The sequence below is a fragment of the Petaurus breviceps genome, unplaced genomic scaffold (assembly GCF_028583685.1).
Source record: "Petaurus breviceps papuanus isolate PSGF00001 unplaced genomic scaffold, PetGlider_PUasm1.0 90444, whole genome shotgun sequence".
NCBI classification, from domain to species: Eukaryota; Metazoa; Chordata; class Mammalia; order Diprotodontia; family Petauridae; genus Petaurus; species Petaurus breviceps.
The window spans coordinates 2,497,080-2,509,666 of NW_027187256.1; the positions used below are offsets into that span (position 1 = coordinate 2,497,080).

At 36.7% G+C, this 12,587-nt stretch overlaps 1 protein-coding gene across 1 annotated transcript; it reads right to left on the reverse strand.

The window, feature by feature from the left end:
* Nucleotides 1-6,275: 6,275 nt before the first annotated feature.
* Nucleotides 6,276-7,211, reverse strand: LOC138177663 (olfactory receptor 52E2-like). Its single transcript, XM_069108874.1, has one exon. The coding sequence runs from the start codon at nt 7,209-7,211 to the stop codon at nt 6,276-6,278; it is 936 nt and encodes a 311-aa protein (XP_068964975.1).
* Between the last annotated feature and the right edge of the window lie 5,376 nt (nt 7,212-12,587).

The window sequence follows — 12,587 nt, forward strand, 5'->3', positions numbered from 1 at the left end:
TTGCAGTGATACCCTCAACCACATTCCAGGGTGCCTTTTTCCATTGTTGGGAGGTGACATTCTTACACACTGCATCATTTTAAGCCCTTTTTTCCATCTATGCTATCAGGATAATAGATCATAGAATCTTATATGTCAAAAACAGAAAGGACTTCAGAGAATATTCTATCTATCCCATATCTGAAGCAAAATCCTCTCTATATCTCACAGGTCATTACCCAGTCCCTGTCTGGAGACACTGTTGTCTATTCTAGCATTCAGCAAATGCTTATTGGATAAGTGCATATGTATAAATGAATACAAAATCATAATTAACAATAACCTTGAATGACTCAAAATATTTTAGAATATTAATTTCCCTGTCTCTCAAAGGGATAATAATTCCTGAAATACCACATAGGGTGGTCATCACGATTATATGAGATCACAGCACAAAGAAATATTTTAAAAAGTTAAATTTACTCATGATAAAACAACCTTGGACATACAAAAACTGGAAGAGGAAAAGACATCGAATGAAACAGACAAAGATATTAGAAGAAACATAAAAGGAAAAGAAACTCTGGTAAGGGGGTGGCAAATGCAGATGACAAAACGAACCTCAAAATGCAAGGGCAATGACCTAGAAGGTCCTCTGAAATAAGCAAACAGAAGAAGCAGTCGATGCTCTCCTTATTTTGAATGACCTAAGAAAACTATTCTACATAGGATGATTGAATAATGAGTTTAGATCTCTGCCTTTTTCAATCATATTGGTTGCATCTATGTGTATTGTCTCAAACCATGATACTCAAGAATTTCCAAATAAAATTCTTCATACCCTAACTCCCTTTAACTCTCCATACCTTTCCTTATCTATTCTGTCTCCTAGCTCTGATTAAATATCTTCGGGTTCAGAGCATAAGGACTGACTCACCAGGCCCTGTAGCACAGGGGGTCCTGTGTCTCTCTTGGCTGCAGTATGCACCCTAGTCTGTGGAGTATCAAGAAGAGAGGCTTTATTCTAAAGCCTATACATACATCTGGGGATAGCCTCCTTATGTGACCTTTCTAAAAGTGGTATTTAGGGAGAGGCCCTGGGACCCAGAGCAAACATTGTTCTAGGTTAATCCCTTGATTATTAAGGCAGGTTGTTGATCATCAATTATTGAACAAATTGGAGACCAAAGGATTCTAAAATGTGTATGGGAGGGATGACTATTAACATTGGATGAGACTGTATGATCTCTTTGTCCTCGAATGTGGTTCATTAGGCAGGGGAGGGGCTGTAGGAAGTAGTTGGTTTTAATCTATGTATGCCAGTACTAGGACTTTATTTTTAGAGGATCACAGCTTTGGACTGAAGTTGTCAAACTATATCCTAACCTAGTCATCAAGTAGATAATGTGTCCTAAAATATAAAGCAAAATTATAGGCCTATACTGATTGGGTAGCAATATTAATTGGTAAAGGTGGGAGACATCAAGATGGGGTAGTTGATGGAGCACTGGGCTTAGAATTAGAAGATTCTTCTTCATGAGTTCATATCTGCCCTCAGACACTTATTAGCTGTGGGATTATGGGCCAGTCATTTAACCCTGTTTGCCTCAGTTCCTCATCTGTAAAATGAGCTGGAGAAGGTAATGGCAAACTATTCTAGTACCTCTTGCAAGGAAATCCCAAATAGAGTCATGAAGCGTTGGGCATAACTGAACATGAATGAGCAACAGCGACAACAAAAAGTATGGTGGTAGTTAGTGTGGGAAATAGTGGACAGGAAATAGAACCACAATGTAGTCTGAAGCAGGTTCATCCAGAAGGAACCGATTCTACTGGAGCTGAAATTACTGGTACACATGGGTAGAACAATGTGAAAGCATAACAGATACATGGCATCATAGTTAATAGAAGAACTAATTTTTAAGAATACCATGAAGAACAAAGTTGAGTCAAGTGATGCAATGCATTTATTTTTATACACAAGGAAAAGAAAACTAAAAGGAATGAAAATTTATATTTCTAAATAAAATTATACCATCTGATTATTGTTATTTGTAATTGAAATTTATTTGTACAGATAAGACAAAGAATTAGATATTTTTCTTATAATTACTTAAAGATACATCTTGGACACATTTTTCTTTTGCATTTGCAGGAAATGGGTTTTTATTTTGTTTTGGCTTTTTTTAAATAAGGCATACTTTTATTTTCCTGTAAAATAGTGGAACCTATGTGCAAAGAAAAAAAATTCATTTTATTCTATAAATATTGTTTGCTGTACTTCTGAGTGATTGAACTGATACTCCACGGGGAAAACATTAATGTGGACAAAGAAATGATCCAATAGAAATGTAGGAGCATTTCCTCTCACCTACAATAAAAGTATGAAATGGTTAAAGTTATATATAATTTTATGCATTTGGTTGTTATACGTACACAAGTATTATTTATGTCTCGTTTTATTTGAAAAATCTTTGGAATGCTAAGGAACTTCTATAAGAAAAATCTGGAAAAAAGTGATGACATATGAACACCTGATCCTTTTTGAATTTCAAATATCTAGAAACTGCTTTCTCCAAAGTTACTAGAGGACTCTTAATTGCCCAATAGAATGTACTTTTCTCATTCTTTAAGCTTCATCCGTCTCTGTGATTCTTGACACTCCTAATCACCCTTTTCTCACTGGGCTTTTGTGAAAGCATTCTTTCTTACTTCTCTGCCTATCTGTATTACTTCTTTGTCAGTTTTCTTTGATAGATCTTCATTTCAGGGGCGGCTAGGTGGCACAGTGAATAGAGCACTGGCCCTGGAGTCAGGAGGAACTAAGTTCAAATCTGGCCTCAGACACTTAACACTTACTAGCCTTGTGACCTTGGGCAAGTAAGTCACTTAACCCCAATTGCCCTTCCCTCCCCTCCAAAATGCAAATAAATAAATAACAGATCTTCATTGCAGTCATAGACACTAACATTGGGTGTCTTGCTGGCCTCTGCTTTAGGCCCACTTCACTTTCTGTACTATTATTATTTGGATAATCTCATCAGTGTCCATGGATTCAATTATCTCTACGCTGATGGTTCTTATATCTAGCCTTCATCTCTCTGCTTGCCTCTAGTCTCACATCTCAAGATGCTTCTTGGACATGTTGAATTTGGTGTTCTTTACATATCTCAAACTCAGTTCATTCAAAACTGAACTCCTTATCTTTTCCCCAAACCTCTATACTCTTCCCAACTTCCCTATACTGTTGAGGGAAATATTTTCCTTGTCACACAGGCTCTCAACCTGGTGTCATCCTCAAAACATCATTACCTCTCATCACTCCATTTCCAATGTGTTTCCAAGGCCTATTGATTTCATCTTTGTAACACATTTTTCACATATGCCTACATTTCTTCTCTCACATTGTCACTATCTTGTTACATTCCCTCATCACCTCATACTAGGACTACTGTCATAATCTGCTGACTGGTCTAGGTACCACAAACTCTCCCCACTTCAGTCAATGCACTCCAAATATCAAGGTGATCTTCCTAAAGATCAGGTCTGAACTTGCTAATCTACTCAATAAAATCCAGTGGCTCACTATCATCTCTAGGATCAAATATAAAAGTGTGGGGTGTTCAAAGCCTAACTCTAAGCATTTTTTACTGTCATGCATAGAACACTTTTCCTCCTAATCTCCACCTCCTTCATTCTTTAGCTTCCTTCAAGTGTAAAATAAAATTGCATCATCCAAAGAAAGTCTTACCTGATTCCTAATCCCAGTGTCTACCCTCTGTTGATTATCTGCATTTATTCTTTTATATAGTTTGTTAGTACATAATTGTTTGCATATTATTTCCCCAGTGGATTGTGGGCTCCTTGAGAGTAAGGAAATATTTACAGATCATGAGGAAGAAGTGACTAGAAATATTGTTATGTGAAGATCTGTTGAAAGAATTTGAACTTTTTAGTGTGGAGAAGAGAATATTTGGGGGGGCAGGGCACATGATAATTGTCTTCAAGTCTTTGTAAATCTGTCATTTAGAAGAGTAACTTGCCTTGTTTTTTTGTGGTGTACTGGATAGAAGATTAGATGTGGAGCTAGGAAGATCTGGATTTGAATCCTGGTTTAATGATTACTTGTTATATGACTTTAGTCAAACTTAACATCCCTGACTTGCTTTTATTTCATCTGTGAAATAAAATGGTTAGAATTGATGAGCTCTAAGGTTCCTTTATGCATTAAATTTAGGATTCAATGGTCCCATGATCCCAAGAGTAGAATTAGGCACCATGAATAGAAGTTGCTGAGAACAATATTTCAACTGAATGTGAAGAAATAATTCTAACTTTCAAAAATTATAACTGTTCGAGGAAGGAGGAGGAAGTAGTTTCCCCCTCTCTGGGGATCTCTAAATAGAGGTTAAATGATTAGGATCCCTGTCTAGTTGTGATTTAGGCTAGGTGGTTTATGATCCATCTTTTAACTCTGAGACTGTGATTACATGATTTGGATTTCATGGACCACTCCAATATGGAAGGTTTCTATTCCGCTGGAGCCACAGTCCAAGAGTCATGTCTGTATAGTTTCATGGAAAAGTTTCTCATTTATGCAGAAACATCTCCCCTGCCTTTATTCTGCACACTACCATTGCCTTTCACCCAATACTTACTTTTCTTTCACTTTCTTACCGTTTCATACTTTTCTTCTTGCATTTCCTAATATTCAGAAACCCCTAGCTTCTTCTCTAAAGAAAGATTATCTTTTTTTCAACTTCTCTTTGGTTGATTCCCATGGCTTCATGGTCTAATACACTGCTTAGTATTCTTTTATAGGGCTCCTGACCTAATTTTAACTGTTTTAAATAAGAGAACAGGATATTGTTTCTTCTCATATGGGCAGCTAGGTGGCAAAGTGAATAGAGTTCTAGGCCTGGAGGCAAGAAAACATGAGTTCAAATCTAATCCCAGAAATTTGTTAGCTGGGAAAATCACTTAACCTTTATTTGCCTCAGTTTCATCAACTGTAAAATTATGATAGCAGCATCTATCTCACAGATTTGTTGTGAGAACCACCTAAGATTTTATTAGTAAAACATTTAATGCAGGGTCTGGATATAGTAGTCATTTTGTAAATGTTATCTTCCTTACTCAATTTATTATTTAGTCATGTACTCCACATACTTTTACCTGGAGAATATCCCAGAAACTGACTCAGGAATTCTAGATCTTCATTATTACTTAGAAGTAAAGTGTCAATGGAAAGTATATCAAAGACTGCAAATTACTCATCCATATGGAAATGTTTCATAATGGAGAAATGAAAAAAAAATGCTAGATACTGTTAGGATCTAAATGCTTAGATATGGAAGAGAATCAGAGATACCCAAGTGCTCTGCAAATTTGTACATAATAGGGCATGTTTTTGTTCATTTTTTGTTGTTTTTTAATGGAGTGAAAAGATAACAGGTGAAAGAATGTAATGTGAAGGCATCAAAGAAGTCATGAAAGGAATTTAGAAATCAGAGGAAAGGGGGCAGCTAGCTGGCACAGTGAATAAAGCACCGGTCCTGGAGTCAGGAGTACCTGAGTTCAAATCCAGTCTCAGACACTTAACACAAAAAACTAGCCATGTGACCTTGGTCAAGTCACTTAACCACAATTGCCCTCCAAAATAAAAAAGCAAGAATAGGGGCGGCCAGGTGGCTCAGCGACTAAGAGCACCAGCTCCAGTGTTGGGATGACCTGGGGATCAAATCTGGGCTCAGATACTTAGCACCACACCCAGAAATAACTGGCCGTGTAACCTTGAGCAAGTTACTTAACCCTGATTGCTTAAAAAAAAAAAGAAATCAGAGTGAAAGTGGCTCTTGGGTCAATAGCTCTGACATTTGCGGTGCTCATTACCAGTAATTGATAAGAGCCAAAGTAAAGATTTTTCAAAAACTACTCACAAGTGTAGGTAAGGAAGAAGTTATTCTGAATTCACAGTTTCATTCAAAATGCTACCAATATCTTCCTGATAGGGGCATTAGATTAGATGTCTGGATCCAAAAAATGGGGAGTCAACTCAGAAGAATCAGTCATATATATTAGATTAGAGTTAGCATGATGGTGTCCAAGTGTCCAGACCAATGTAGTAATTAGATTCTTATAAAATTGTATCACCAAAGAACTTTAAAAAAAGATGTCAAGAGAAGAGTGAGGTTATTTTTAAGAAGAGTCTTCTTTGATCACTATGTTTAGCCCATGAATATTCCCAAAGGATCCCTGGAAAGTTCAAATTAAAATGTTGGAGTTCCAATTCTCATTTATTTGTTGAGTAATATCTTTAACACCTTTTCCCGGATCTGCTTGGTCCTAACACCATAGATGACAGGGTTAAGCATGGGTGGGACAACAACATAGAGATTGGCCAGGAGGATATGGATGTAACGTGGGACATTCCGCCCAAAGCGGTGAGTCATGAAAGAGAATAATGCTGGAGTATAAAAGGCCAAGATGACACAAACATGGGAGCCACATGTACTCAGGGCTTTTAGCCGGGCATCCTGGGAGGGGAGGTGAAAGACAGCTTGGAGAATCTGTACATAGGATACAGCTATAGCTATGATGTCCAACATTAGAGTTCCAATAGCACACAGGCCATAGACCATGTTGACTCTGATGCTTGCACAGGCCAATCTAGCAATGCCCATGTGTTCACAGTAGGTATGAGGAATGACATGGTTTCCACAAAAAGGAAGTCGAAGGATCAGGAACACAAAGGGAATTACAGTGAAAAAAGACCTCACCACCACCCCAATGGCCATCAAGGCCACCACCCTGTTGGTGAGGACAGTGCTGTAATGTAAAGGATTGCAGATTGCCACATAGCGATCATAAGCCATAGATGACAGGACAGCTGATTCCATCACAGTGAATATGTGTATAAAGAACATTTGGATGAGACAGACCCCAAAACTGATCTCCCTCATTCTAAACCAAAAGATGCCCAACATCTTGGGAATGGTGGCTGTCGACAGTCCTTGATCAATGGTGGCCAACATGGCCAGAAAGTAGAACATGGGCAGGTGAAGTGTCTTCTCAGTCTGTATCACAAATAATATGGTGATATTTCCCAAGAGGGCAATAAGATACACAATGCAAAAAGGGAATCCAATCCAGATGTGAAAATTTTCCAGTCCTGGAATTCCCAGTAATATAAAAAAGGGAGGATGGAATTGAGTATCATTGGAATGGGGCATCCTTTTTGTAGTTTTAGATGGTTATGCTATTTGCAGATGGACTTTCAATCACTGGAAAGGATTCCAATATTATCACTTCATCCTTCTGCATTCCTAGAGAGATATAGGAAATTTGTTTTTTAATACCTTTAGAATAAAATAATCTCAGAATCTGGCAAGACTTCAGAGTTTAGTATCACATAAAACCCTTGCCTGAACAGAAATTTGCTCTATTACTTACTTAACAAGTAGTCATGTAGAATCCAAGTGAAGGCCTCAAGTGATCTGAAACTCACTGCCTCCCAAATCAGGCCATTCCCTCTTCAGATAGGCATTATTCTTAGGAAGCTGATGTTTATATTGATCCAAATTATTCAAATATTGAACTTCTACCAATTCTACCTAGTTCTGCCCATTTAGAAATTCTTCTCATGTAGCCTATAGGCTTCTGATATTTCAAGACAGTTATCACAATGTCTCTAACTCTTTTTTCCCCCCTCCAATCTAAATATCCTTTTTCTTCTACCTACCTTGGAAAGGCTGCAATTCTTGTCAACATTTCTTGAAAGTACTCCAGTGTGTCCATGTACACACAATTCCAATGTCCATTCTTATATTTGACAACTAAAATTAAGCATAACATTACAAATTGTATTTCACTAGAATAGAATGCAGATAGCCTATCACCACCCTCATATTTCTATTAAATAAGTTTAAATTTGAATATTAGTTTTGGTGTCTATTCCATAGAATTGAATTAGAATTAACTTGTATTCCACTAGAAAAAATGAGACCTTTTCTTTCTAAAATGAGTACTATTGCCTAGTCACATTTTCTTCTACCTGTAGTTATAGATTTTTTTAGCACTAACATGAAACATTTACACTTATAAATACTTAATTATACCATATTAGATTTGCATCATCATTTTCTCATCTTGAATTTTGCTTGGAATTTGACAATCATTCAGTGTGCTAATTATCCTCTTAATTCTGGTTCATTATTTAATTATGCAAAACTGAAAAGGTGAGTGGGAAAAGACCACCCTAAATGAGGTCACACCCCTATAACATCCAAACATAACATCAATTAATACATGGAAAAATAAGATAGAAAATACTATAACAGTTTCTTTAGCTTAATCCTCTTTTCCCAATAATTCTCTTCAAAAATCAAAAATCCTCTAAATTTGAAAATCTCAGTAAAATCACCTGTCCAGCAGGTGATAAGGAAATTCTTCTCCCCCAAGTCTCTATCCTCCATGCAGGAATGGTCATTGACAGTACACAGAAGCCTAGAGAATAGAATGAGTGAAGTTTTACTCATGGTGTGCTATGCCCAGCCCACATCTTGAATATTGTGTCCAATCCTGTGCAATATATTTTTAAAACAATATTGAAATAATACTGTACCTACAAGAGGAAGAGAATAATTGTAATTGATTTGAAATAGTCAAAAATATTAGTATAAAGAAGTATTGGTATTTGACTTAAAGAATATAAAATTCAGGGACAGCTAGGTGGTAGAGTGAATAGAGTACCGGCCTAGATACTTAACACAGCAAACTAGCCATGTGACCTTGCACAAGTCACTTAACCCCAATTGCCCTACCTTCCCCCCTCCAAAAAGCAAAACAGAAGATAAGATTTAAGGTGATGAATATAGTTTACAAGTATTTTAAGAACTGTCATATAGAAAGAATAATATTCACATTATCTCAAAAAACAGAACAAGGAGAAATTATCCAAAGGTATAAAAATCAAAGATGATTTTTTTTGTTTGCTGTAAACAAACAACCACAAGTTCCTTCGAATTTTGGTTCTTTCAGATGCTTTTTCTCTAGTGCTAGTATGAAGCTAAGAACTCAAGCCATACTGTTACTTATGTCTCTGCTGTGTCTCTATGTTTTTTATCTTTTCAGATAGAAAAGATTGGAGAATGTTTTATCCTTGTGAATTTCAAAATGTTAGGAAAATGAGCTAACCAGAAATCCAGAAATTGGAATCCAATCCAGTATCTACCAGAAGCCAGATAGTGAAGAACAGAGATCTATTAACATGTTACTTGATCTAGTCTAATCAGGAGCAGGGATGCATACTCACCATCCATTAACTATGCTGCATTTGGAAGTTTAATTAGAGGGTTGAATATTATGTAGAACTATATTAAATCTCATCCTAATCTCCACAGGACCTGACATAGTGTAGGGAAAAGTACACATTCAGGAACTTGAGGAAACTCTAATTTTGATTCTTGCTAAATTTTCTTGGCAAATGTCTCTCTGTAAAAGCCAATGACATTAATTAATATTAATTGGGTAAATAAAAGTGGATCACTAATAACTAGTGGTTAACAATAGAGTCCATTGGAATGGGGCTTGACCCAATAACATTAGTTAGATAACCCCACTGCTTAGGATTGCCCTAGAGACATCAAGAAAGTCAGAGATACAAAGAAATAGAGGAGGAGAGGTAGAGGAAATAGGCATAAGCCATTGGGCAAAAAATTGGGAAAATTTTTTTCTCAATGTCTGAGAAAAGACATTTCTCAGGGAGACCTTTGACTGTGCAGATTCAATTCATTTTATAACAATTTTAGTCAGTTACTTACAATGGCAAAAATGCTTAAGGTCTTTCTTTGGAAAAATAAAAAAAAATAAAAATTCCTAGAGCTATGAGGGAACTTAATGATTGATCCAATATTCCATTCTGGATGAAGTAGAATCATATCAAAGAATGGCTTCTGGATTTGGAGGGAGAACATCTGGTTTCAAATCCTGACTCCACTTCTTACTACCTGTGTGATCTTTGACAACTTACTTTCCCTCACTGAGACAAATTTTGGGTTGAACTCAGTGATTTTCTAAGGTTACTTCAAGGTTACAATCCATATATGAAACCATATAACCTGTTGGACTTCCCACTGCAGTGTTTTTAATGAATCATTCAGTCATAAAGGTAAAGCTTTATTAGGAAGTTTTTTCCTATGCTCTTTTTTTTTTAAATCTACCTTTCTGTATTGTCTCGTAATTCTGTTTTCCTTTCTGGGTTCACAGAAGATAAACCTGTTCACCTATTCCTGCTTTCACATTTCCCCTATAAATCACTTAAATAAAAGCAAATGCAATGTAATAATCAATTGTTTTATTCAGTGCCCAATCAAATTTCTGGCCCCCTTCCATGTGCTATCTAAAGAAAACCTTTCTTTCTTCCTTACACTGTTCACTGGTCAGTCTGGATCTCTTTCCTCCCCAAATTCTTCCATCCTTTCACCACATGCACTATTCCCCTCCCTTTGGTTATACAGAAACAGTTTCAGAACTATGTTCGGGATAAAGAAATGAGAAAATGTAACTCACATTCTTTTTTGCAGAGGTGGGAGATCTATGAATGTGAAACATTGCATATACAATAATAATCAATATGCTTAAATATGCTGAACTTTTTTTTCTCTTTCTTTTTATCTCTGTTAAGATTGATCATTTACTGGGTAGCAGGAGAGCAAGGGTATATTTATAAATAAAAGTAATGTAAGATCAAAAACCAATAAATTTTAAATTTAAAAAAGTTAAAAATGCAAAGGTTGGAAAAAATAAAACAAGAGTTCTTTTTTGACTCACCAAGATGGATACCAGAAGAAAATATTGTATCTGTCTTGACATCCCTCTGATGACCTCTGAATAGGTGTGAGGAGAGAAGCTTTTTAGTGTTGTTGTAAAAACCACTGAATTACCTCAGCCTTAAAACTCCTGAACACTCCCAAGGGTCTATCCTTTGGGAAAGGGAAAGAGCCCAATTCCTTTAGGATGGTTTTGATAACCAACAAACCCTCAGCCCAATAGGGAACCTTTGCAGACCTACCTGGTACCTGACTTAGGGGTCTGGGAGTGATGAGAGATGGCCTACTTCTGAGCCAGGACGCTCTTCTCCAAGTGAACTATAGGAAACAAGTGAGATAATTTAGGCAGAAGGGCCAGGACTGAGAGAATTGCTTAGGGGGTAAATGGAAATAGGAGCTGAACAAGGGCAACTTGAATGAAAATGAACTGAGGGCACAACAAATCTTATGTCATTAAAATGTTAGAATTAATGAGTTTGCTTGAAAAAATGTAACCTCAGAAAATATTTTGCTCATCAATCTTTGAATTATTAACTTGAAGCAGAGCATAAAACAACATGCAGTGGGCTAGGCAAATATATTCTTTTCACAAGTGTAATAGAGGGTATTTTGCAAAAGAACTAAGTAGAAGTGGGACTCCAAGTAGATTATGAATTTCTACAGATGATTCTTTATTTATATGGTTTAATGATTACTTCCTCAAGTCCCAGAACATAATAAGGTAGCCTCAGAGAAATAAGTAATTAGTCAAGAGATAAATGGATCATCAATCAAAATAGGAAAAATTAAATGGATGAAAATACCTACTAGACAGTCTATAATATGTAGTTAGATAACTAATTAATTAAATTATATCTGAGTACATAAATTCTGGACTATCCCTCCTAATAGACTCTGACAAGCCTAAAACTCAGTAGAGGAAGAAAGAAGACTAAATTGTTCTGTGAATGTTGTGTACTACTTTTGATAACACTTAGCACAAAGAGATATTTTTTTTAACACAAATGATTTTTCTAGCCATGGTTCCTCATTGGAAATTTTGGAACTAGTTGAGGAGCTTGAAATATGGGTGATACAAATGACAATGGAGAGTCACGCTGTGAACACAAATGGGCTGCAGTCTATTTCCAATGATATCCTATGAGCAAGAAGTGATGTAGGAGTTATCACTGAGAAAATAGATGAATATAGAAAAATATGTGGACATTCATTGGAGAAAAAGTCATGGAACGGGCGGCCAGGTAGCACAGCGAGTAAGAGCACCAGCTCCAGTGTCGGGATGACCTGGGGATCGAATCCCAGGCTCAGACATTTAGCACCCACCCAGAAACATCTGGCTGTGTAACCTTGAGCAAGTTACTTAACCCCAATTGCTTAGGGGTGGCCAGGTAGCACAGAGAGTAAGAGCACCTGCTCCAGTGTCGGGATGACCTGGGGATCAAATCCGGACTCAGATACTTAGCACTACACCCAGAAATAACTGGCCGTGTCACCTTGAGCAAGTTACTTAACCTCAATTGCTTTAAAAAAAAGTCATGGAATAAGAGATGGAGAGTCAGAGAGCATTGTTACCTACAAAATATTTTTTAAAAAATAATAACTAAAGAAATATCTCCAATAAGTTGAATGGATCCACTGGGGGGGGGAGGGGCATAGAGAGGGTCTAAGGAAGAATATGGCCAAGAATTATACTGAATGGAAAGCATGAGTGACTTGCAATAAACTTGTGTGAAGGAATTATACATTGATGAAATCTCAGCATTGAGGTAATGAGACCAG